The sequence below is a fragment of the Condylura cristata genome, unplaced genomic scaffold, assembly GCF_000260355.1.
Source record: "Condylura cristata isolate star-nosed mole 26May11 unplaced genomic scaffold, ConCri1.0 scaffold00001, whole genome shotgun sequence".
NCBI lineage: Eukaryota > Metazoa > Chordata > Mammalia > Eulipotyphla > Talpidae > Condylura > Condylura cristata.
Genome location: NW_004567102.1, coordinates 37,970,554 through 37,998,337, shown reverse-complemented (window position 1 = coordinate 37,998,337; position 27,784 = coordinate 37,970,554). Strand labels below are relative to the sequence as shown.

Genomic DNA, 27,784 nt, shown 5'->3' with positions numbered 1-27,784 from the left:
GCAGGTGTTAAATACTGTTAGATGACCACTCCTCATAATGCTGCCTGTAGGTAACTTAGTTTCCCTGGGATCTCCAGGAGTCTAGTTATGGGGGGTGGGTTGTTTGAGACATTTTGGTACTGATAAGACCCAATGCAAGGTAGATATGGTATGTTCAGTGCCTCTGGCCTAAAGGTCATCCTCTGGACACACAGGGGCTGATCTGCATCAAAGTTACATGGAAAATTTTTGGTAAAGCTTCACTTAATTTAGCCTCAAATTCATCTCAGTGCTTTTCATTTAGTCATCAGATAATAGATGTGCACACATCTATTGAGTGTTTATTGTGGTTAACCCTGAGGCCTCCATTTTTATATCTGTCAAGGATAAACATTGTCAATTTGAGGATTAGAGATGCTGGCTGCTATTAAATGGTAATTGCTAGATGATAAGAGGCTGGAGTAGACTGGTTTGAGCTGTTTAGAGTTGCCAAGGCTAAAACTTCTCAAATGTGCCCTTACCCTTCACCAACAGGATGGGGGTGGGGATAGGAGGAAGTAATGGTTGGTAAGGGAACATCAAAGTGGACTTCTTCAAACTTTTGCCCTTCTGAGGCCCTGCGTCCTTGCCTCCCTGGAGCCACAGGCCACACAACACTCCAGATTCAACTATATCAAGTATCTGTTCATCTTTTTACAGACATGGTGAATGGAGCTTTGGTTACTTGGCCTGCCAAGTTAGGAACTTCAAGCTTCTCCTTTCTCTCTTGTTCCTTCTGTCCAGTGCATCACCAAGAATTTCTCACAAATCCATCCATTCTATCCATTTCCATAGCCAGTGACTTAAGTTCTTTCATTGTATTTCATCTAAAACAATCTCCTAATTATTGTCAAGAAGAAAATTTTTTCCTCCACCCTGTTAGGTTCTGAACGGGGGCCTGTAAATTAAATGGATACAGGGTAGGTTAACGACAGAAAAAGAGATTGAATTACATACCAATGTTTGTGTATTCCCAAAAAATATGACTCAGGGAGGTAGTTAGAATTTGGAGCTTTTATGCTACCTTCATGGAGCATAAGGAACATACTTCTGCAAGAACAGATCTCCTTTTGGAAATATAAATGGGCCCATGGGAGAATACATGGAGTTTATTATTATAATGCCTTGCTGGGATGTGGTCCTGACTTTTCCTGCATTTCTCAGTCTCTAATAAGCAGTTGTGACTTAGCCTTGCTCCAAGGGAGATTTATGACAATCGAGTTCTAGAAGGGTCTGCTTTCGACAAATAATGGGTTTCAGGAAATCATGCCTTTAGAGATTTAGTCTAGATCTGTTCACTATCTCCCCACTTACCCTCTTTGGGAAACTATCTTGGGAGCAAACTTCTTGAAGTATAGAGCTGATTCTGTTAGTTTCACCTTAAAATCCTCAGTAATTTCGGGCCCTCCCTGGTGGCAAGTGGGTTAAAGCACAGCACTAAGAAGCTTAAGCCACTTCAGCATCCCCACCTGCCCCAGAGGAGATGCACATGATGTGGCAGACCCCTCCTGACCGGCGCCCGCTGCTCCCCTCAGCAGTGTACTTTGTCAATCTGCTTGTTCTGCTCCCCACTTTGTCGCTGGTGAATCCTCTCACCCTCCACATCTCTGGCCTGTACCCCAGTTCAGTATGAATAAATAAATAAATTTTTTTTTTTTAAGATTTATTTATTTGTGCATACAGAACTGGGGTACAGCCAGAGGCTCAGGGACAGGTGAAAGGCTTCACCAGAGACAGAGTGGGGAACAGAACAGGCAGATCGACGAAGTACACTGCTGAGGGGAGCAGTGGGCGGGTCAGGAGAGGTCTGCCACACCATGTGGTCACCTCCAGGGCAGGCGGGAATCGAACTCATGCAGAAGTGGCTTTAGATTCTCAGTGCTGTGCTTTAACCTGCTGCACCACCAGGGAGGGCCATAAATCTTTAAAAAAAAAAAATCCTCAGTAATTTCCTCATGACTCTCAGAGTAAAGTGTGGATATTGCTTCCCAACATCTCGCTCATGACCTAGTCTGTAACCTCTCACCCCTAATGTGTTCGAAGATATTTGTTGAACTTTCACCTCATGCTTCATTATAGTTTGCATTTGTATATGTGAGAGAGGCAGATAATGAACAAGTAAACACACAAGAAGACAAATCTGTAAAGTAAAAGCTAATTTTGTGTAGTGATATATAACATTAAGAAGACACATTAGGAAGTGGTGGGGCCCAGGGAGATCAGAGGAGATTGCTGCCGGGCTGAGAAAAAGGCAGTTGCTCTAGAAGCCCATCTGACAGAGAAGGCGCAAGGGCAGGCATGAGCTGGGAAACCAGAGACCAGTGCGCCTCCAGGATGAGGAACTGATGAGAGAGATGAACCAGGCTTAAGATGAGAGAGTGGCCAGACAGGGCCTTCTTGAGGTTATTATTTACCCACAGATGACCTTTTGGTTATTATTCTAAATGGCCTTATGGTTACTCTAACTGCAGTGGGAAGCCACTGGAGCATAGACTTTTATTGCCTTTAAACTACAGTCCCCAAACTCCTGGTAGTCCAAATCTCTTCCGGACCCACCTTCCTCTCAGTATCTCTTTTATGTCTTCCTTTTTACTTCTCCAGGGAGCCCTCTCTGCTCTATGACACGTAGATCTCAGTGTGTGTAATTGTGGTTTTCTTGTGTTTTCCCTTTAATCACTGAGAGATGAGTCTTTTCTTTGTGTCTGCAGCCCCAGGCTCAGCCCTGTCTAACATTTGGCAGATCTTCAAGGGACCTTTATGAAAGGAGAACAAACTGCCCTCTTGTCATTTTCACCTCACTCCAGCAACTTCCTTCAATCTCACAGGCCCTGAAAGAGCCCTCTCTGAGCTCCCAGCTCTAGTCCCAGATCCTCCTCTGGCTTTTTCTTGATTTCCTTCTTAAAAAGTTACTAGTTCTCTTATTGCTCCTTCCAAAGGCATCTCAGCCTTAATTCTTTTTGTTGTTGTTGAAGTTTTATTTATTTATGCAGACAGAACTGGGGTACTGGCCAGAGGTGCAGGGGCGGTGAGAGACTTCATGAGAGACAGAGTGGGGAGCAGAACAGGCAGATCTACGAAGTACACCATTGAGGGGAACGGCGGGCGGGTCAGGAGAGCCACCTCCCTGGCTGGGATCAAATTTGTGCTACAGTGGCTGTGGAGAGCTTCATAGTGCCATGCCCCTTGCGCCACCAGGGAGGGCCTGATATATGGCTTTTCTCCCAAAATATTAGTCTATACCACACTGTCTAGAGTAGATTTTTAATTTCTCCATGATAAGAGTTACGTTTTACATATATGGTTTTTTTATCCAGCCAATATTTACTAAGCAGCTATTTTAGGAATATTTACCAAAATATTTATTACATCAAAAAATCAGAAACTTTAGGACAACTATTTAAAGATAAAATGTGGAGTTGAAATCATTCCATATATAGTATTTAGTATGTTGAAAGGTTTTGAAAGGTGTATCTTTCATGGCTCATCTATATTTTAAATTTCTTTTTCAAAATTTACTTATGTGTGTATATGAGTGTATTTCCTTTTTTTTTTTTTTTTAAAGATTTATTTATTTATTCATACAGAACTGGGGTACAGGCCAGAGGCTCAGGGGCGGTGAGAGGCTTCACCAGAGACAGAGTGGGGAGCAGAACAGGCAGATCGACGAAGTACACTGCTGAGGGGAGCAGCGGGCGGGTCAGGAGAGGTCTGGCTCGCCATGTGGTCTCCTCCCGGCAGGCGGCAGGCGGGAATCGAACTCATACGGAAGTGGCTTCAGATTCTCAGTACTGTGCTTTAACCCGCTGCGCCACCAGGGAGGGCCATGAGTGTATTTCCTTTTAATAATTAAATCAAAAATCCCTCTAATGATGTCCCTAAATCTTTCTACCATCCACACATGGCTATTGACTGTGCATCCTTCTGGATTCTTTTCTAATGCACTTTTGCACATATTTACATGTATTTATATTTTCTACTGATTTGAGATGATTATTCTCTTTATTAAGATTTGTTTATTTATGCATAGAATAACTGGGGTATAGACCAGAGGTGCAGGGGTGAGAGGGTTCACCAGAGAGAGTGGGGAGTAGAATAAGCAGATCTACTGAAATACACTGCTGAAAGAGCAGGGGGTGAGACAGGAGAGGTCTGCTAGGCCATGTGGGTCACCTCCATGGTCCAGGGATCCAACTCAGGCCACTGTGGCTGCAGATAGCTTGATAGTGCTGGGACTTTACCCCCTATACCACCAGGGAAGCCTGTTATTTAGTAATTTTAAGTAGAAGAATCATTACATACTATAATTAACATAAATATTCTAAAGGAAACATCTTGAATGAAAAAATAGGGAACCTTTAGACTTAAAACAAAACAAAACAAAACAAAAAACCAGCAGCAACAAGATTTGAAGGATGGAGGAAATTCTCCAAACTACAGTTGGTACTTTCTTTACCATTTGTAGCAGCTATGTCATTAAATAAATACTCATGTGATATTTACAAAATGGATCTAAGAGGAACAAAAACTTTCTAAGTATTAGGATCTTTGATCTGTTATCCTTCTCGTGGAAGCATCCACTAGTCTACATACCAATAAAAAAAGGGGATTCAAGGCCCTCCCTGGTGGCACAAAGGGTTAAGGTACAGCACTATAAAGCTGAACACAGCTGCTTCAGCACAAGTTTGATCCCGGGCCAGGGAAGTGACCCACATGGCACGGCAGACCTCTTCTGGCCCGCTCACTGCTCCCCTCAGCAGTGTAATTTTATCAGTCTGCCTCTGGCCTGTACCTCAGTTCTGTATGCATAAATAAATAGATCTTTTTTAAAAAATGGGATTCTAGTTAACCACTGCCTGAAGCATATCATTTAAGACATCGATTGTGCAAACAAGGTGAATGTCCACTTTCCCCTTCATTCTGTGAACTGTTTTTTTTCTGAGGACAGCATCTACATCTGTGCTGGTTACTCAATTAGCAACTTTCATGGATGTATGCCAAGGTATGACATCATCCTTCATGCCATAGAGCAGTCTTACAGCATAGATCACAGGAATAGGGAATTGCAACAAGCAGTGGTGTTCAGCTTCTTTAATGAAACTGCACAGAATGTGGTAAGCTGATGCTTCATTGTATTTTAATGGTAAGGCTCACATACCTTTCATTTCTATTTCCTTTTTTACCTCAACAGGAAGCTGGTTGAACTGTGTTAACCGGCTATCTGCAGCGATAGCGGTACTGATCAGCACAGCCACCTTTTGTGCAATTGCTGCATGAAGCATAATTCATCCACCCAGGCTAGATCCACCTAGTATCTGTGGTCCGATAGCTAAGTCATCAGTTACAGGAAGAACATCTTTTCTCCATTTTCCCGCTGTGCTTTCTTGTAGGTTACCATCTGAATTTCCAGCTCCAGAGTAATCAAACTTTCTAGGAGCGTGACATAAAAATTTGCAAAACATCTATTGCCAGTGGTTTTGTACCATTCATACTAGAAACATAGCCAGGGGTGAAGATAATTCCTTTACTTCTGCCTTTTGGCTTCTTCTATAAGTCAGGTTTGAAAGGTCTGGCCAGCTATGCAAAGAGTTACGATGTCTTTGTCTGCAAGCTGGGAGCTACATGGCACCCATCAGATTTCCATGCAAATCTGCAGGTCTGTTCATTTTGAGTGTTGTCTTAGTTTGGGAGAGACCTGTTGTTTGGTTAACTATTACTTTCTCTATATTCTATATTTTCTCCTCTAGAATTTTCTTGACAGAATTATAGGACTTCTGAATTGCATTACTAATGTCATTTTAATCTTGATTAATATTTCCCAGCTTCTATAACATACTGAGAGAATTTGACTCTCTAATTTACTATTGCATTTTTCATGTGTTTATAGTCTGCTTTTTGATCCATATATCTCTCCACACACACTATTTTTATTTCTAAGCTTTCTTGCTTTCTTTCTTTCTTTTTAAAGGTTTATTTATTTATACATACAGAACAGGGGTGCAGGCTGAGGTGGGGGCCTGGGTGAGAAGATTCACCAGAAACAGAGTGGGGAGCAGAACAGGTGGATCTACTGAAATACACTGCTGAGGGGAGCAGCGGGTGGGTCAGGAGAAGTCTGCCACTCCATGTGGGTCACCTCCCTGGCTGGAAATCGAACTTGTGCTGCAGTGACTGCGGATTACTTTATAGTGCTGTGCCTTACCCCATTGCATCACCAGGGAGGGCCTATTTCTAAGCTTTCTGAGGCTTTTTCATGACTGCTCTCATTCTGAACTGTATGCGCTTATTTCGTGAATGCCGTATTTTGTTTCCTTTTTTTGGTTGTCCTAAATTGTTTATTCCGTAGGTGAGAATTTTACAAATGTGGCTTATTAGCGATAATAGTGGAGCTGGAGACCACTGCATCTTCTCTAAGCTGTAGGGTGAGAACCGCCAAGAGAGTGGTGGAATTAGTGACCCTTTTCAAGGCCACGGCTCTTACTATGTCAGCCATTGTATGCCCCTGTGCCTGTACACACTTTAGTCACCCACTGGGTGTCTGGCTTTCTACTGATGGCTTGATAAGGATAATCTCAAAAGAAATTGTATGTAGACTAGTCATCGATCTGGTAAAAATTCGGGACTCTCAGAGGCCCACACTGGTGTCAAGCTTGCTCCTTAGCAGCACATTGAAGGCTCATAGTAAACTGCCCCTGATTAATACCATGGTGCACAGGCTTCCATAAATTGCACCCTTTGGGGCTTGACATTTATGGCTACAATGGCATGGGTAAATCTGACATATGATATTGCTTGGCCTTATATCCCAGTCTGTATGACTTACCAGCCAGGTGAGGTAGGCGTCCCTGTAGAGGGCTGATAGCTAGTGATAGTCCCAGCAGTGCTCCCTGAGAACACATCACATCAGACTGAATTCCCTGTACTGTCCCTGGGTGTCCTGGTAAGCCCCCTATTTGGGCTTATATGGGGGCTATTGCCAGATGGAATAGGCCTTTTTTCCCCTCATCTCTGAGAGTATTTTCTTTTAAATAATATAACAGTTTATTTTGTGCATTTTTCCATCTCGTGGGCTTCCCATCATCAAATCACCCGTGCATCATCACTATGCATTCCCCACCCCCCCCCACACTGTTTTTGATCCCATTCCCCACTCCATCCCCATAAAATGTCTCTAGTATATAGCTGTTCATTATTATTATTTTCTCGCCTGGTCCTTTATATTCCTGCTATGAGTGAAACTATCTGGTATTTTTCTTTTTCTTTCTGGCTTATTTCACTAAGCATTATCTTTTCCAGCTCCATCCATGTTGCTGCAAAAGGCATGTGTTTTGTTGTTGTTGTTGCTGGTATTATTTATTCCATTGTGTATATGTACCACATCTTTTTAATCCAGTCATCCACTTTTGGGCATTTGGGCTGTTTCAATGTCTTTCCAGTTGTGAATAAAGCAGCAATAAACATGGGGGTGCAGGTATCTTTTTGAATCAGTGTTTTTGTGTCTTTTGGGTAGATACCTAGGAGTGGGATTGCTGGGTCGTAGGGAAGCTCCATGTTAAGCAGTTTGAGGAACCTCCAGACAGTTTTCCATAGTGGTTGTACTAGTTTGCATTCCCACCAGCAGTGCAGGAGAGTTCCTTTTTCTCTCTCAGAGTATTTTAATGATACTAGAAAGTTTTTTCAGATTCCTTTATGAACTCTCCTTCAGTTATACATTCTTCTGCTTATTGAGTCTGTATTTTCTTTTATATTCTCTATTTTCTTCTATATTGGCTTTCCTCGAATGTTTGGCAGTTAAGGAAATGTGAAGTCTTGAGCTCACATTGGAGTGAGAGTTAGGAAGGGCCAGAGTATTTGGGAGTATAGCAGCATGTTCTCTCCTTTGGGGCACCACTAGCCCCTGCGGGTCTAAGATGACCTTCCTCTCATACCTACGCTTCCATAGTCACTGCCTCCTGGAGTGTGTGTGTGTCGATGTTGGAGGGGTAAGCAGCGGTGCACAGTTTACACGCGTACTTAGCCTTTCTTTCTCAAGTATTCCAAATCCTGTCCCATCTACTTTAGTTTCTACGATTTCTCTTTTATGCAGCAGAGTTTACCATTCATTGTTAAGGTCTGCAGATTTTCTCTTCACATGATCTTTGCTTTTCTTCAGGACTTCTTGATTATTTGTCAACTTTGAATTATTTTTTCATTTCAAAGTCAACTATATTTGTTCATTTGTCTAGTTAGTATTCATGCTTATATTGTTTTTAGGGATTGTATGGAAGGGGAAGGCTATGACATGTTATCAGCCTGATATTTTTGAAACTGGATGTCCTGCCTTTTTCAGTTCCTGCCCTGCTTTGGCAGAGATTGACTTATAATGGCAGTACTGTGAGTGGGTAGCTTGAAGTCACTGATGAAGAAGAAATCTGATATTACAGCTGGTTTTCTTTCCACAGTACTGCTTTATAGTATATCAGCAATTTTTTGTATTGGATTCAGATGAACAGAAAATGTGTGTGTGTGTGTGTGTGTGTGTGTGTGTGTGTGTGTGTAGAATGGGGGTGCAGTGTCCTTATAGTGGTGTGATGTCTGTCCGTAATTGACCTGTGCATTTTTTCTGTCTTCAGTTGTTTCACTTGAAGTTTGTGTGTTTACCTATGATGCAAATTCAAATATCAAAAGATTTTATATGCAATAAAAGAAATTTACAGTTATTATCAAGTATTAACATGTACTATAGACAATTACGGATTTGGGGGGGAAATTATAATAAAGAAGTAAAGGACTGTTTTTAGTCTCTATTGGATTGTGCTTGGCCTGGGATCAAGGATTGAGAAAGACACACTCAGATATAATTCATAAGGATAAAAAAAAAAAGAAATATAGAAAAGTCATTAATATGTGTACAGCTCTGTATTTGCCTTTATTCTTTTTCATTAAAATGTTGGTTTCTTTCTCCAATTTTCATTCTTACTCTTATTTATTTAGTTACTGAATCATTACCCTTTTTTTTAATTAATTGAGATATGTTCGTATACTATGATACTTGCCCTTTTAAAGTACAGATCAGTGGTTTTAGTATATTCATGAAAATGTGTGGTTATCACCATGAGTTAAATACCATGAGTTAATTCCAGAACATTTTCATCCCTCTAAAGAAACCAGTAACAGTTACTCCATTACCAGTCATTCCTCATTTTTCCTTCCCTCTATCCCTTGGCTGCCACAAAGTTTCTGTTTGGATTTCTCCAATCTGGACAAGTCATATTAATGGAATCAACCAATTTGTAACTTTTTGTATCTGACTGCTTTCACTTTGCAGAATGTTTTCCATGTGCCATCCACATTGTAGAATGCATTGGGAGTTCATTCCTTTTTGTAGCTGAATAATATCCCAGTGTATGAATGTCCTTCATTTTTGTTAATTCATTCATCAATTGATGGCCATCGATTACCCCACCTTTTGGCTATTGTGAATAATGCTGCTGTGAATATTCATGCACAGTTTTCTCTTAGACCTATCTTCTCAGTCCTGTGAGTCAATTCTATTTTTTTTTTCATTTTTTTAAGAGGTCTGCCATACCATGTGGGTCACCTCCCCTCTTCCCCCCTTCCTCACCTCCCACGCCCCATCCCCACCCAGGGATTGAGCTTGTGCTGCAGTGACTGTGGCTTTTGTAAGTGCTATGCCTTAACTCATTGCACCACCAGGGAGGGCCCTACAGGTTTTCCCATCCTCTGGTCAGTGTGAGAGGTCCTAAAACAGCATTTCCCACTGTTTTGCACTTAGCTGCTCCTCCAGTGAGGGAGTGGTATAGTTAGCGTTCTGTATTGTAGCTTTGTCTGTGAATTGTAAATCACATCTGAGGTGGAAGTGAAACCCTTTCAATTAACCACTGTGAAAGCATCTCCCCCTCATTCTTGTTTTGTGGTTCCTCCAGTTTTAGACTTCAGTGATCCCTTCAGCACAGAGGTGAAGCCAAGAATTTTGCTCATGGGCCTGAGAAGAAGCGGCAAGTCATCTATTCAGAAAGTTGTCTTTCACAAAATGTCTCCCAATGAAACGCTGTTCTTGGAGAGCACAAACAAGATCTGCCGGGAAGATGTTTCCAACAGCTCCTTCGTGAACTTTCAAATTTGGGACTTCCCAGGACAGATTGACTTTTTTGACCCTACATTTGACTATGAGATGATCTTCCGGGGCACAGGAGCACTGATATTTGTCATTGACTCCCAGGTAAAGCTCATCTGGAGGGCGGAAAGGGAGTTAGCACCTTCTTTGTCCACCCTTCCTCTGCGTTCAAATAGACTTCTTTGTGATGGTTTTGAGAATTGAGAATAGGCTTTCCACTGAAGAAGTGATTCTTGATTGGCCTCTCAGACTTTTGCAAAGTGAAAACAGCTCCCTCCATGTAATCCACCAACATCAGAGAGCTGTCTCCACAAATCATGGACCTAGGAAACCTCACAAATGGAGGGGACCACCCACCAACTAGTCCAGGGACACACACACACACACATTTAAGATTTATTTACTTATACATATAAGAACTGGTGTATAGGCCAGAGGAGTGGGGTGAGGGTCGGGTGGGGAGGGGAGGGGTGAGAGGATTCACCAGAGACTGAACAGGCAGATTGACGAAGTATGCTGCTGAGGGAAGAAGTGTGCCAGACAGGAAAGTTCTGTTGCCCTGTGGGTCAGCTCCCTGTCTGGGGATCAAACTGCTACAGTGGCTACAGATGCTACAGATAGCTTCATAGTGCTTTGCTTTAACCCTTTGCACCACCAGGGAGGCCCAGGGACACACATTTATAAAAGATCACAGGTTCTCTTCATCAAAAGTATGTGTATAGATTTACATTTTAAAATGCTTGATATTTCCTTTGAAGATAATGTTCTAAGTGTGAGGATGTTTCCTCTGAATCAAATCACTGTAATTATTGTTAGTACATGGTTAAGACAGAATAACTATGATGTATTTTATAGGTGAGTAGAGATAAAAAGTAAAATTTGAAATAAATCTATCTCTTAAGGAGATGGATATTTTCTTGCTTAATTAATGTATCTATGTTTAAAGAAAAGAAGATTTAATATCAATTCCTTTTTTATTTGGTGTGTATAGAAACCTAGTCCACATCAGGGTAGATTTTAAGGTTCAAGTGGAGGAAGCAGCAGGTCGCTATTAAGAAAGGGTACAGGCAGCAGGAGGAATCTTGGTTCTCTTCAAACTCTCCCCACCCAGATGATTCTGAAATACCCATGAAGTATGTGAGAGCCCAGACTCCCATGGGCTCTCTCTTGTGGCTGTGGGCAAACACAAGGAAACAAATCCTCCAAGAATGCACTAAACCAATTTTCATGTCAGGTTGAAACATCTCCCTGAAACCGTGGGCTTAAATCAGATGGCCCAGACACTCCCAGCCATTCTAGGGGGCGCCAATGGTGTAAGGGGGGAAGGGAAGAAGACTCCTAGTCCGAGTGGTCTGAGCTCAGCTTGTAAACCCATTCTCTGAGAAGGTTGCCCATGCCTGAGAGCATCACACATTCCTTCAGGATCTAGGTTCCTGCTTGAAATAATAATGAAAATTTCAACTGAGCCTTGTAAGTTCCAAGAGACAGCTCTGTGTACTTCTTGTGTAGCTGTGGGAGTGTGGCCGTGGTCAGGAGGTGTTCTTTCTTTTCCTGACAGAGGTGTGGAGGATGGAGACTTCCAATTCCAGTGCCTATCTGTGGGGAGCACGCCCCTTTGCCCACACACCCATCTAAAATATTTGCTTCTCCTCACCTGCAGTGGGTCCAGGGCCTACTGTCAGTCGCTGCTTTCTGCCTATCTGGCTTATATTGACCTGTTTCCTGACCCAAATGTGGGTCAGATCCTCCATCTTCTTGCCTCAGATCCTACCAGTACCACAAGTTAGCTTGGAGTGGAGTGGTGGAATGTTTACACACCCCTGCATGGGAGAAGAGGTCCCTTGGCTGTCATACTCATTTCCCCCTTTCCTGCTCCGGTATTCACTGGTCACGCAGCAGCTGTTGCTGCAGTTGTTGAGCTAGGTAGCAACCGTGGTAGCCCTCCCTACCTGTGCGGAAGCAGAATCCAACCAGATGTCTCATCACTTCAAGACATAACATAGTAAATACTTCAGTATCGTGCTTTGCTTTTTTTTTTTTTTAGCAATTTGCATTCATGCAATTAAAATTTCCAGTGCCATTCTCTCTCATGTGGTTGTAACATGGGTATTGTATCACTACAATAGGCCCACTTACCTATATTCAAACTACAGGTATAATCTGTTTTTAATTTTACCTGAGCATGAAAAGTGGACCTTCAATTCCAGTTGGTAAATGTGTTTGATGTTGCTTTGTTAATTTTTTTTTTCCTTAGTTGTAGGGCACAGAAAGGTATAAGGATATCTGAGAAATTAATCTTTTTTGTTTTTGTAGACTGGAGGTGGGGGTGGTGAGAGAATTCACCAGAGTCAGAAGGGGGAGCATAGAGTGCTGAGGGGAGCAGCAGGGAAGACTGGAGAGGTCTGCGGAGTCACATGTGTGTTAGCTCTCTCCTTGGCCAGGGATGGAACCCAGGCCATCATAGTGATAGTGCTGAGCCTTAACTCGTGGGCTATCAGGGAATTAATCTTTTCAAGTTAAACTCTTTTTGACAGCTGGTAGGAAAACAATGTTGAGAGCTGTCGTTTACCAAAAATAAGGAATAAGTAAATGAGACATTTCAGAATCTAGTATACCTTTCTGTTGGAACTGGACTGTAAAGTTTGCAGGAGTTTTTACATGATGTGCTTAGAAGGACTGAAGAGAACACCATGCTATAGAGCTGTCAGTGCCTTGCTGGTACCTCAGTATCATTGCCTTTATTTCTAAGCAGTGCTCTGTTAGTCTTACACCTCATAATTTTATTTTTTGCTTGTGAATTCTTCACAATCTTAAGGATTACCAGACAAATTTACCATCAAGGAGAAAATGAGTCCTTAATAGAAGGTTGTAAAGGAAAAGAGCGTCAAGAGCGATTCCCGCGAGCTACACAGTGACATGACCAGCAGAACTCTGAGAATGGCCCACGTCTGCAGGCCGCTAGGGGGCCCTGAAGCCTTTTCATATGTGCCTTGGATCCAAAACAGAATGTCCACTTGGTGGACAGCCTGTAATTCCTTGGTGGTTGTGACCAGCCTGTAATTCCTAGATCTAATTTTGGAATGGAAACCAGGCAGCATATTTTTCCTTTATTTGTCAAAGAAGATGATAAACACAGTAGGAAAAAAAATCATTCACAGTCCCTCTGGTTTAACAGATCAAGTGTTTTATTTTTAATGTCATTTTTGTCTTTGCAGCTATATCCATTTGGAATTTGTTGGTTAGCAGACTATCTTATATGCTTGCCAGGGAGGTTAGAATAGAAATTTTTGATACTTTGGGGTGGTGTTTCTCTCCTGGTATTGGCTAGTTTTGCCCACAGACATGACAGGTCCTCTTAATTCTGTCTTCAGTTAAAAACAAAATAATAGTATTTTTTTTTAGGTGTAATTTATACAGTAAAGTTTACTTAATTTAGGTGTCCAGTACTGTGAGTTTGACGAATATACATACCTGGTAGCCACCTCACAATCAAGATGTAGACTATCCATCAGGTTCTTTTGTGTACTTTCTTAGATACTCCCCCAAACCTCAGCCCCAGGTAATAATAGCTGATGTGTTTTTGGTCACTATAGATGAGGTTGTCTTCTCTGAAATATCCTGTGCTTAGAACCAGATAGTGATAACTTTAGCTTTTACTTGAGATATCTTAAGATATAAAAAGGGCTACAAATGATTAATCTAGAATCTTCCTGGTCATGTAATCTGCTGTGTCTTATATTTAATTTCATTTTCAACAACTCTTTAGAGTTCATTTCCTCCCTGTTTTATTGGCTTTGGATTGCTCCACGTTTAGAGTCAGAATGGTAGGTGAAAAGTCCCTAAATTGTTTCCCACAGATAGAGCTTTTTACTTTTTTGTTGTACAAAGAGAACCTTTTCATACCCTTCAAGTTGTCAGTAATTAAGCAATTTGGCAACACAGTGTTGGTGAGGTGGTTACTATGAGTGTATATTTGTCAAACGCATAGTGCTGGACACTTAAAAGAAGTGCACTTTACTGTATGTAAATTACTCTTACACACTACCTGGTCAAGTTGCTCATCCTCTGACCCACCCAGCCTGTCTTCAGGATGAGCCCTAAAAAGTACTGACGAACACAGAAATGTATGCACTGTACTCTCCACATTATCATTATTTGGAGCACATAGCTGGAGACATTCTGAATGTCAATGAGATCAGACCAATCCATACAGAAACCTTTTAAATAGTTTAGATGATGCAGTCTGTTCTGTGTCTGAGGAGTTGCCACGGGAAAGCATTCAACTCTGCTATTCAACCACAAGAGAGCCATAGACCATCTGTGAACTCACATCAAGTAATACTTGACTTGCAAAGTTCAGGCAATGGACCCAATGTGGTATACAGGCTGTGATATGCTGACCTCTGCTGTGGACCTTGCTTTTTAAATTCTTTCTTATTCCTGTCCCCTCATCCCAAAGGCTCATATCACATTTCTGTCTATAATAATTCATCACAGTTCACAAGAGATTCAAATCTTCTTGGAGGGATCATCTTGAGTTATCATTCTAGGTGGCATGAGGTAATTTTTAGTCATAGAACTACAATTCTGACCTTTATCATTGTCCTCAAGTAAATTAACTGCCTGTAGTTGTGTTTTTCTAGCCTTTCTCCTCCCTCTCAACAGAATTTAAAATTTCAAACTTGACTGCAAAAACAGCTTAATTCAGACTTTTGAACAATATTTTGCGGGGTTGTACCCACATCACTTCCAGATTATGTGTATATGTGAAAGAAAAAAACAAGGTAACTGAAATTAGGTGAAAGAAAATTGAATTGGCTTGTCTGGGGGATCAAAACCTCGCATTGTACATCTAAAAGGCATAAGGCCATTTGTAACTTAATAAGAGTGTATATGGAAGTCTGTTGACGGGCTCAAGAAGGGGTGCAGCTCCTCTAACAGGAACGTGCCTTTGATCCTAGGATGACTACATGGAGGCCCTTGCTCGACTCCACCTCACGGTGACCCGGGCCTACAAAGTGAACACCGACATCAACTTTGAGGTGTTTATTCATAAAGTGGATGGTCTGTCAGATGATCACAAAATTGAAACCCAAAGAGATATTCATCAGAGAGCAAATGATGACCTTGCAGATGCTGGATTAGAAAAAATTCACCTCAGGTGAGAACAGAAATCCCTGAGGGATCACAGAAATTGGTGGGAAAATGCAGGTCTGGGGGCCAAAGTAACTAGTTTGGCATGGACAGCAATGTATCTGTTTGCTTTGTTTTGTTTTTTAGACACTGGGAGAATATTGGGGGAAAGCAAGGTTTTCATGTGCTAATTCTAATATTTAGGAAAAGCAATGATGTTATTAAATTTTTTTTTAAGTAATGGTCAAAATGAAGATTTTTCCCTCATGTGAAAACTACGTAATAAAGCCTATGAGCCTAATCCAGGAAGTTAATCAATGCTGAAGTTTACAGTTCTTGATAAATATGATAATTTTCTAATCATGAGTAAAGAAGCTTTTGAGAAAAATTCAAATAGAGAAATCCACATCTTTCATATGTTGTGGAGCAGCTCATGTGTCATTCATTCTGCAGATTGGAAAATGAACAAATCGGGCACTTCAGTATCAATAGTACAGCCTTTAACTCACCTGGGGGCGTGTGTGAAGGTGCTGAGGTGCCCATGCCCTGCAGCCTGTGAGGGAGCTGGTGCTGGTGCCCACCACTCAGTGTTCAATCTTCCTAGCCAGTTAGCACACAAAAGTGGACAGAGTTCTGCATTGTTGTTTTTTAAAAAGACTTTACTTATGTATACGGGAACTATGCTGTAGGCCAAAGGTTCAGGGGTTGAGAGGATTCACCAGAGACAGAATGGGGAGGAGAACGGGTGGATCTACTGAAGAACACTGCTGAGGGGAGCAGTGGGCCGACACAGGAGAGGTGTGCTGCCCTGTGCCAGCCCTCTGTGTGGCTCAGCTCCCAGGCCTGGGACAGAACTCTTAGGGCAGTGCTGGCCGCTTGAGACTTAACCCTCTGCACCACTAAAGAGTCTCCAGTTGCAGGTTTTTGTAAGCTGGGGAGGAGTGACTTGTTAAGATGTATTTGTTTTTTGCTCAGGTCATTTTGACTTTCTGATGGGAGCTGGTAGGTGTGTGCAAGGATTCTAATAACAAAAGTAGGTCCTGGTGTTGCGACATGGCTGAAACAGTCCACTTCTCAGTCAAAGTGAAAATGTGACGAAATGTTTCCTCTTTCAGCTTTTATCTGACAAGCATATATGATCATTCAATATTTGAAGCTTTTAGCAAAGTGGTTCAGAAGTTGATTCCTCAACTTCCTACCCTGGAGAACTTGCTAAACATCTTTATATCAGTAAGTAAATACTATCATCTTGCTACAGTCATTTGCAGAATTTGAGAATAACATTGCAAGCGTTAAATGACTGTTTCTGATTGAAATGCCTCCTAGAAACTTCCAGCTGAGGGCAGACTGCAGAATAGAAGGGAGGCAGAGCTGCTGCTATCCTTACATTGTCCTCACTGTATAGTTTTGAATTTGTTTAGATTTTTAAATTTAAAGTCAGTAAAATGAGTCTTTTCTGACCTTTTCTCTAACTGCAGATACCCCCTAAGTTAGCAAACACTGCCCAGTTTGTTTACATAAAGTAAATTATTTATGATGATTAAATTTCACTTTTCATTTCTTATAAAGAAATCTCAATATAAAGAAGTTTATGATGTGGTTTAAATTTTAACAAACCAACCTAACTTAGAAACTTAACTTCTTAACTTCATATTTGCCTGTTCTTATTTTACAGTGAAGATATAAAATCTTTTATAACCATGATATGGTCTGAATTCAGCATCACTTTAAAAGAGCATCTTCTTTTCATTTTAGAATTCTGGAATTGAAAAGGCCTTTCTCTTTGATGTGGTCAGTAAAATTTATATTGCAACCGATAGTACCCCCGTGGATATGCAAACGTATGAGCTCTGCTGTGATATGATAGATGTGGTTATTGACATTTCTTGTATTTATGGGTAAGTAAAACATTATTCAAGGCCACACAGAAGCCATACATCTCTTTCATAACCTTTGAGACATTTTGCATTTACTTTTCTAATAGTAATACTTCTGTTTTAAATGACACTGCATGCAATAATAATAAAGAGTGAATATCTGGCATTATGATAATAACCTCACTGCATTTACTGTATCATTAACTTCTTCAAGACTCCACAGGACAAGAATTACTATGTCCATTTTGCAGATGGGGTTACTGAGGCTCAGAGTGGCTAGGTTTCTCACCCCTCCTTACATTGTCAATAAGAGATGGAACTGGGATTTAAATTCAATTCTGGTTCCTCTGTCATCGTATAATGATGTTATAATATTCAGGAGAGACCCATAGGATCCTTAAACTCTAAATAAAAATCTCCTATCAACAGCAGTTCTCTGACCTTGTTACAAGAAAAACTGCTGGTTTTTTTCTTTAAATATATTTTTGATTGACTTTTGTTATGGGTAACAGAACTGTAAACTGAGGAAACAGGGCCTCCCTGTGACACAGTTAAAGTTTCAGCATTATCAAGCTATGTGCAACCACTGCAGCATGAGTTCAATCCCTGACCAGGGAGCTGACCCACACGGTGAGGAACAGACCTCTCCTGTCTCCTCAACGATATACTGAGTAGATCCACCTGCTCTGCTCCCCACTCTTGTCTCTGTTGAACCCTCTCACCCCCTACACCTCTGGCATACACCCCAGTTCTTGTATTCATAAGTAAATAAAAATAAATCTTAAAAAAAACAAAACTGTACCTTTTTACTATTAGAGTCTCACATTCTTGGAAAACAGAACTTCTTGTACACTTAAATGATATGAAATAAACAAGAAGTGAGGAAAATTAGTTGTATTGTCAGACACAGAAGCAATTTCACATTAGTATGAATGATGATTGTTATGCAGAACGAATGGGTGTGAAATAGTTTATCTTTTTAAGATGTTAAGATATTGGTGTCTGTATTGGATCTTACATCCTTATCTAATCATTAGTGAGGGAAAGCTTTTGTTCATCTTCCCTTTCACTCACTGGCTGTGACCTCTGTCAGCTTCTATGAGAGTCTTGAGTCTTGCCATTTCTCTCTTGCCTGCTAAAAATCCTTTGCTCGTTCAGTTTAGGTTCTCTCTGCTAACTCTCTTCATGTACACATGCATACACTTAGTCCCTTTTGTTGTGAAGCAGGGAAAGTGCTACTCATAGGGCGCTATGAGGATGAAAGACCTCTAGGTTTCTCCCGGTTGACCATGCAGAGATGTAGTCGCCTACTATTGTGCTGCTATTGTTGCTGTTTATTGCACACTGCCATTTGGCTTTATAAATAGACCCCAGATTTCTGCCTTGCAATATTCTATTGTTTTAAAATCATAGCTGGATGACTTAGAGTTTCAGAAGCTAAATGTACACTGATGACAATCTAGATCACTGTCATAATCAAATACAATGAAAAACAATGAGTTTGGCACATATTTAACAATATGCATAATCATTATCATGCCATCTGATAATTAAACATAACTACGAGTAAGTAGTTCGTGTAAATGATGTTAATCAAAATTACTTCTTCCCCACTAAAACAAACATGGGAGTTGGGAGGATGAGGGAAATGGAAGTTGGGCCTTGTGGTCAGATTGTTTTTTTGCCGTGGAGTGCTGTGTTTCTGAGAACCCACTGGGTTCACTAAGGACCGGTCTGGGTCAGAAAGGCAGCAGGGACCGTAGGGGTTCTTCAGGTTGCTTACTGGAGTGGCCGCTGGCCAGTTAGCCTGCCTGGGATGTGTCAGCAGCCCAGGACACAGGCCACCCTGTAGTTGAAATCTTGCTGTGGGTCCTAGCAACTCCACAGAAACCAGCAGTCGGTAGGAATAGGTAACCTGGGGCCTCAGGGAATCTATTCAGGACTCTCACTCAGCTGAGCTTCTGTTGCAGCTGGTCTGATGTATACAAGCTCACACACGTACTTGAAAACCTGTTCCATCTTTGTGCGTTCTCGAAGATGGAACAGCTGCTAATCCATTGCTCAGTGGATGGAAACTTTAGTAGTATATAGTGTTTGCAGTGGTAAAAACTGACCAATTTCTCTGTATTTTTTTTTTGTTTTTCTAATTTGTTTAAAGTTTATTTTTTCTAATTTAACATTTATTGTGTATTTCATATGTTCTCAGCACTATGTACAGTGATATATATATATATATATACACACACACACACACATACACATATACGTACACCATTTTATATATTTAAAGTTGCAGTAGCAAACTTTGCAGTGATTCTTGTTAATATACAGCAGTTGAGGAAATTAAGGCCCAAAGAAGTGACTCAACTTGGCCTTGTTGACATAGTTAATGACAGAGCTGAGATTCAAACCCAAGCCATTTGTGTCTACAGGTCTCACCTTTTCTTAAATACTACCATATATATTTATATATTTTTAAGATTTATTTATTTATGCATATAAGAACTGAAGTACAGGCCAGAGATGTGTGTTGGGGGGTGGGGAGCAGATTCACCAGAGGCAGAGTGGGGAGCAGAACAGGCAAAACTACTGGAATACACTGCTGAGGGGAGCAGTGGACGAGACAAGAGAAGTCTACTGTGTCATGTGGTTTAAATCCCTGGCCAGGGATCAAACCCATGCTGCAGTGGCTGGTGATAGCTTGATAGTGCTGAAACTTTAACCCCTGTGCCTCTAGGGAGGGCCCATTGTGATTATGGATTTCTGAGATCTTTTGCGGAAAGGCACTGTAAGTACAAACAAATTATTGTGATTTTCACTCCATGTTAAAGCTGGTCTCCCATTGCTAAGTTAAGCTTGTGGCTCCTTCTCAATGCTCAAATATATTTTGGTTTCTATTCCCATTTAGTCTCAAAGAAGATGGAGCAGGAACCCCCTATGACAAGGAATCAACAGCCATTATAAAGCTGAATAATACAACAGTTCTTTACTTAAAAGAGGTGACAAAATTCCTGGCTCTTGTTTGCTTTGTCAGAGAGGAAAGCTTTGAAAGAAAAGGTAATTATTTTGTGTGTGTGGTTTAAAAGAACCATTTCCATTCCGACTGCCTCTATTGCTTGTTGAACGTGGGTGCACAGCAGCACACCTCTTGAGGATTCTGGACATAATCTTACCGGCCCCTGGGCTGTGCCCATATCAGAGTTAGGGATCCTTGAACCGTTCTTGCCTGTAGTGATGACAGCTGCCAGGAGATGGATTGGAGCTAGCTGACCTTCCTCCTGGGTTTAGCTTTTATGCCAATGGAGCTTGCTGGCGAGTTGTTGCCCGGGTATTATGGGTGGTGACTCCCATTAGGTCCAATCTCTAGAAAGTTCCAGGGATCATGTGACCATGTAAGGGTGGGGAAGATGGGACTTTTCAGCATTGAGGTTGGACAGTATTTAACTTCTGTTCAGCCCTTACACATTCGTAATGCCTCAGAACACAGCAATAACTATCATCATGATTCTGAAAGGGGACTGCAGGAATATACTTATGAACATCACCACAGAGGACCAAATTTAATTTCAAGACAAAAGCAAGCTTATGAAGTTACTCATTTTCACCCTACTATCTGAACCAGGAAATACAAGCTAACCAACGTAGGATTTTTGCTAGTAACTAGGGTATAATTTACCTTTTCTTTTCTTTCTTTCTGTCTTTTTTTTTGATAAAAAATTCCCAATGAAGTGGTTAAAGTAACTTTTACTAAGCTAGCCTGTTGTTCACTATGGGCAATATATGCTCACCATGAAAATACATTGAAAATCTAAGAACATCTAAGGACGAGGGTTAAATCACTTATAACCTAGAGTTAAATTTCTGGAAGTTTCTTTCTCTCCCCTCTCTCTTCCCTGCAACACTCTATCGCTCCCTTTCTTCCCTTTTCTTAGCTTTCGCCCTTCCTTCCTTCCCTTCCTTCCAACAAAAGTGAGGCCATAACACGCAATTTTTGATTATATAGTCTTATAACCTGTTTTGGCCTAATTATACCATGAAATGGTTCCTAACTCTTTGACTATGAAAACATAATTTAAAGTTTAATTTTTATCACAAAAGTAATGGATTCATTTAGAACATTTAGAAATAGCAAGCCAAAAAAATTGATAATCTTCTTACTCAGCTATTCGTCACATTTTCTGTGTAACTTTCTAAACTTTTTCATATATACATGATGAACTGTGGGGTTGTATGATAAATACCACTTTATAATCATTATTTAAATTATTATAAACTTATTTTTTTCACTCAGTCTATTTCATTTCTATTTCATTAACCATGTCATTTCATTTATATTATTTTTCAAAGATTTACTTTTTATTTATGTTTACGAGAACTGGGATACAGGCCAGAAGTTTGGGGGGTGACGGGAGCAGCAAGCAAGACAGGCAAGGTCTGCTGTGCCATGTGGGTCACCTCCCTGGCCAGGGCTTGAACTCATGCTACAGTGGCTTGGGATAGCTTCATAGTGCTGTGCTTTAACCTGCTGCACCACCAAGGACGGCCCCATTTTATTGTATTTTTTAAGATTTATTTGTTTATGCATATAGAACTGGGGTACAGATCAGAGATGCAGGGGTGGTAAGATGCAGAGACAGAGTGGGGAGCAGGACAGGCAGATTGACTAAGTACACTGCTGAGGGGAGGTGACACAGGCGAGGTCTGCTGTGACATGTGGGTCACTTTTCTGGCCAGGGATTGAACTCCTGAAGCTGCTGTGTCTACTAGCTTCGCAGTGCTGTGCTTTAACTCCTTGCTCCACCAGGCAGGGCCCTCATTTCATTTTAATGATTGAGTAAGAGTTTAGTATCCATCTCTGCTTGGGGTAATAAACTTATGCAGGAATTTATCCTGTGGATCTTAAGTAATTTTTTTTATTAGATTTATTTATTTATTCATACAGAACTGGGGTACAGGCCAGAGATGCGGAGAGTGAGAGGATTCACCAGAGACAGAGTGGGGAGCAGAACAGGCAGATCGACGAAGTACACTGCTGAGGGGAGTAGCGGGCGGGTCAGGAGAGGTCTGCCACGCCATGTGGTCGACCACCTCCGGGGCAGGTGGGGATCGAACTCATGCAGAAGTGGCTTAAGCTTCTTTGTGCTGTTTTTAACCTGCTGCGCCACCAGGGAGGGCCGGATCTTAAGTAATTTATTGCTAAGCCATTTCTCTTAAGATAGGCAGAGTTTATAGTATTAAATTAACTAGAAACCTGTGTATTAGTGTCATAACTAAGAAATGTGAGTAAGTTGGCAGGTGCTGTTTGATGTGGGTGCTTTTCTGTGCCCAACCATCTCCATTTGCCCAGGACAGAGTAGTGGGAGATGGGTGCTGGGGCAGGAGACCTCAGTGCTGAGGCTGGGACCGTCCCAGGCAAATAGGATGAGTTAGTCATTGGAACAGGTAGCTGTCTTTAAAAGGAACTTCATCCTTATAAATATATGAGGCAGTTTGATTTGTTATTGTTGCTTTCATCTCGTGTTGTTGAATTCTGTTGAGGCTGATAACCATCACTTAATTAGCTTTCCGTCTTATTAAACTCCTTCCTCATCTTTATTGATGGCCTGTGACTGCTTTGGAAGAACAGAGGATTGAAAACACATGCAGCTTTTCGTGCAGGGTCTCAGGCTTGGCTGCCTGTGATGGGCATGTTTCCTAGAGTAGCCAAGCCTGAGAGCCCTGCTCCTACTTTAAACCTGGGTGGTTAAAAAAGTACAGATATCTCCCCCAAGCAAGGGATCAAGGGCCTGTTAGTTTTTTGTTTTTTTTTTTTTAATTTCTTTTCTTTTTAAATTTAAAGTTTTTAAATGCAGCCAAGGCTGAGAGCCACTGAACAGGGAAGGATGTAGAACCATCACAAAACTGTGGTGGTAAAAGTAGTGCCTATTCTGTTCATGTATTTTTAGTTTCTTTAATGAAAGGGTTGAAATAAATAGCAAACACTTTGTATATGTATGCTTACTTCCTTGAAAAATCTCACTTCTGAATTTTTACTTTTAAAACTCCAAGTGCAGTGATATTGCTGTTACATATATAACACATATATAAGTTTAAAGGTAAAAATTCAGAAGTGAGGTTTATCTTATATATGTTATATATATATACATATATGTGTGTGTATATATGTTACACACACATATATGTATATACACACACACACATATATATGTTACACACACACACACATATGATTTATTTATTGGGCCTCCCTGGTGGTACAAGAATCAAAGCACAGCACTGTGAACCTATTTGCATGAGTTTGATCCCCAGCCAGGGGTACAGGCCAGAGTTAGAGGAGGGGGTTAAGGGGGTGGGTCGAGGGAAAAGGATGAGAAGACTAACCAGAGAGAGTGGGGAGCAGAACAGACCAATCTACCGAAATACACTGTTGAAGGGAGTCAGGAGAGGTCTGCCCCACCATATGGGTTAGCTCCTTGGCTGGGGACCCAACTCATGTTGCAGTGGCTGTGGAGAGCTTCATAGTGCTGTGCTGTAACCCCATGCATCACCAGGGAGGGCCTACTGTTATATTTTAAAATGTACCAGAATGAAGACATTGGAAATTGTGGAGAACTTTCAACAAGATGTCTTTGAAATTCCCCAAGTTGAAGCTCACTCAAGTCCTACTTCCTAAAGCAGTTGATTCAATATATGTATTTTTTGATTCAATATATTATAGGCAGAAAATGGTGAGCTGCTTTTCACATCTCCTATCCAAAGTCCCGCTGAATAAGCAAAAGGGTCTTTGCTCCCTGCTTCTTTCATATTACTCTACCCTTACTGCCTCATTGCTCTTTTCTGGAAGGAATTGGCCTCCTAGTTTTACTGCACTTGACGTCTCATGTGCTGCCGAGACAGCAGAGGGCACTACATAGATGGATTTGTGCTACTGGGAGTGGACCTGTGTTTGCCTCCACTGCATTTGCCTTTGCTTATATGACTCTGAAAAACATCACTCCTTGTCTGAAATCCCAATCTTTTTTTTTTTTCTCATTTATTTTGCTTGGGGCTCTTGAAATATTCAAAATACTTGGGCTAGTTATTTTAATAATTGTGAGATAGTAAATGTAACCAATTGCTTTATCTTATAAAAGTAACATTACTCTTAGCAATTTTAGAGGTTAGTGGTATTGATGAAAATGTGCTCAAGACTGGATGGTCTTTTATTTTGTTTTTACTACCAATTAATGTGTGAAAACACAAGATGATTCTCCCCTACTATTTTTCTATTTAAAACTTAGTACTAGAATGTTGAGAACCTAATGTTAAGAAATTGAGAATGTCATTGGTTGTTGAATTTGTGAGCTTAGACTTGATCTGAGATGACTGTTATGCTAAAATCAAGGACTTGGCTCTCCTCGGATAAAATGGGTTATCTAGAATAAGTTTTCAGTTAAGATTGATTCATTAATCTCTGAGATCTCAGCCACAATTCAAGTCAGAGTCTGCCTCTACTCAGCCAATAATGCCTTTTGATGAAAAGTAGTATTGTGTTCAGTGTTTCAAATCTTCTGGGTCATAGACACCTTTGAAAATACAGTATATATCCTGGAATCTTTCATGAAGAAAAAATAAAACATTCATGAGACTTGTCTGAGGCTTCCTGTAGCTCAGCTGCAGGTCTCCCAAGGAGATCTGTGGATTCCCCTCCTCCTACCTACTTGCTTGTTCTGGACCTGGCAGACATGGAAACTTGGAGACTTTTTGCTATGTGACATTGCTAAATATTTTTTCCCTTCTCCAGGGCTAATCGACTATAATTTTCATTGCTTCCGGAAGGCCATCCATGAAGTTTTTGAGGTGAGAATGAAAGTGGTGAAATCGCGAAAGGTTCAGAATCGTCTGCAGAAAAAAAAAGGAGCTACACCCAATGGCACCCCTAGAGTGCTGCTGTAGGTGAGGTTCCAGTACCGTCTCCTGAAATCAGACCTGTCAGTGAGGCTGCTACACTGTGTTGCACTAAAGGAAGAAGGAAAAAGGAGATTGGGACACATGCCATGGATTTGTTCTTCAAAAAAAAGAATCCTGCAACCTTCTTGGTCATCTGTTTTTTTCAATAAAGTAAGCACTTTGAAGCAAAAACTTGTATATTAACAATGACGTGAAATCCACTGTAATTTCATTACACAATTGTAAAATCTTATGATCTGTCGCCAGAAAAATCCTGTGTAAGAACTGCCAGGAACTGTATATATTTTGCACTTTTTCATGTTTTTTTCTCATTGAATGAAAACTTTGATAAACGAATTTTCTAAGCTTTTTTCTGTACTTGGTGTTCAGGACATGCATATTATATAGTCTACTCAATATGGCAATCAGAAAATTAATCAAAAAGAGAATGCATTGGCAATGACTTTTTATAAATTTGGGAATCTTTGCTACCAGTTGTTGAGAAAAAATCATTTTTCAGTGGAGTTGGAACAGACTGGAGCATCAAGCTCCAGGAGCAATAAAAACGCCCTCATTTATCACTGGTGTAAATGGCAGTTTTGTAGAGTAATAATAGCACCAAACTTACCTAAAAAATTTCTGTATCCGTGGCAGTGCTTCCCTACTCAACAGTTTTTACAAAACTCTTTACCTCAACACACATCTCTATAATCGTTTTCTACAGAGGTTATTTCTTTCTGCTGCATTACTGTTCTTTAGAATCTTTGGGACCAGACTTCCAAAATAGTGCCGGTCACTGGAGAAAAATTAGAACGTTGCTGAATTTCAGATTTCTGGAGACTTTCCTGTATCTGTCAGTTGGGGTTAAAGTAATATCAGAGGTAACATGGTTTCTAAAATATATGTGATTGGCAACTGCAGATTTGAAAATGCATACATGATTCTATGTTTGGCTGCTGTGTAGAGTGGACCTGTTTTTGTACAACATTTAAAATATTCACTTAGCACCAGATTTTCTTATTGCTCCATGACCACAGAGAATGTCTCAGGTCTCAACCACAGAGCTTAATCATGGTGGGCATGTTTGTCACCTATGAGTCTCCTCATCAGTGACAGTTTGTCTCATGGACTTTGCTTGTTTCCACCTTATGTTTGAGCTGGAGCTCAGCTTGCCAGCAGCACACTCTGCACAGCAGAAAAGACCTGCTAAAAGCCCCTGATCAGTGGGGAGTGGGTGGCCAGGGAAGATAATACAGTTAGCTGTGTATTTGTTTCTGTAAATCTTCCCTCTTGTGTTTACTGTAAATGATCAGGAAGTCCTAAATCAACCGCACACCAAACCATTCCAAGCAGAAAATTCTATGTCCATCCTAAGGATCAGCACCCTAAAGCATATCTGTGCATGTTAAGGAAAAAAAGTCTTTTTTTAAGCAGAGCCTCATTGGGACACCAAAGTAGGTCTTAGCAAAATTGATCAACTTCCTAAAACAACTCGTCCTGTCCTTGAACCTATCCCACTGCTATCTGTGGCTTCTCTACCCTCTCCTCTCCCTGAGGATTTCTTTGAGGTTTGTAACTGCAGTTTTAGATAGTAGCTGACTGAGTTGTAAGGTTTGAACCCTCTCAAGGTTCTATGCATTTTGGAAGGCGAATTCTAAGTAACATTAAGACACACTAAGTCCCTGCCTCATGATTCTCCTCAGAAACCTGGGAAGCAGGAACCCAGGGTTCTGAAGAAGTCTTTTCCCTAACTTTCAGACCTATACCTTGTTAGACCTTTGGCAACAGGCTGGTACATGTGAGTTATTCTTATAAGTCTAATTCTCTAATATTTTTAGATAATGTTTCTTTTTGAATAAGGAAATACTCACTTTTCTAATCTGACTTTATCCTCAAGATAGAGACACTTGTCTGTCTGGTAAACCACACATCACTTAGGTATATATATTGTAATTAGGTGGAGTTTCCATTAGTAAGCTGGGTATATGATGGGATTTTGTTAAATGTGCCTTAAAAGCCTATTACTTCAAGAGCAAATGGTTCTTTGGGGGAAAGGCAAGAGTTAATTACATGGCATAGGACCTGAGTTTATGGTCATAAGTGCACTCTGATTAATCACACTCTAATGCATCGCAGACTGCCTCACACCTCTAAATGTGGCAGTGCTCTCGGTGTTAAAGAGAAATTAGGAGTTATGTCTAACTGTTCAGTTTTGTTCAAGTTTGCTCTTGTAATTGCAAAATAATTTCAATTCTGTTTCCTTTTTATTTTTGATATGGGACTTAGATTACAATAACATGTATGGCCACTTTTTGGCCGTATGTCTAATGCTACAAATACAAATCCTAAATATATGGCTACAGTGACTGCTTTGGAACAATTTGCTCATTTTTAAAGGTTAAGAACTTGACTTGCAGGTTTCTTGGGCAGTTAGAACTATATGGAGGTGAGACTCTGAATTATCATCTTTTGTTATTTCCTGTGATGTAGATTGTATGACCAGAGGAGAGTTTTTTGGGAGAAATACAAATAAGGCAATGATTGGCGCAATGTTATTTTGTGAATATAATCTATTTTGGACCCTTAAATATAAAATGACTAAAAACACAGCAATATTGTTATATACGGGTTATATGTTAACTCTGTTCAAAACGTACTTCAGAAAAACAGCTGAACTGTTTTGACTATTAAAGTGTGGTATGCATTCAACTTA

At 40.7% G+C, this 27,784-nt stretch overlaps 1 protein-coding gene across 1 annotated transcript in view; it reads left to right on the top strand.

The window, feature by feature from the left end:
- The window catches only part of RRAGD (Ras-related GTP binding D), a 35,364-nt gene extending 7,580 nt beyond the window's left edge, over nt 1–27,784 (top strand). The window contains exons 2-7 of the mRNA XM_004673692.2: nt 9,942–10,237; nt 15,094–15,293; nt 16,381–16,495; nt 17,021–17,163; nt 20,051–20,199; nt 24,926–27,784. Coding sequence (XP_004673749.1) covers nt 9,942–10,237; nt 15,094–15,293; nt 16,381–16,495; nt 17,021–17,163; nt 20,051–20,199; nt 24,926–25,077 — 1,055 coding nt within the window. The 3' untranslated portion in view covers nt 25,078–27,784. The remainder of the gene's footprint in view (nt 1–9,941; nt 10,238–15,093; nt 15,294–16,380; nt 16,496–17,020; nt 17,164–20,050; nt 20,200–24,925) is intronic.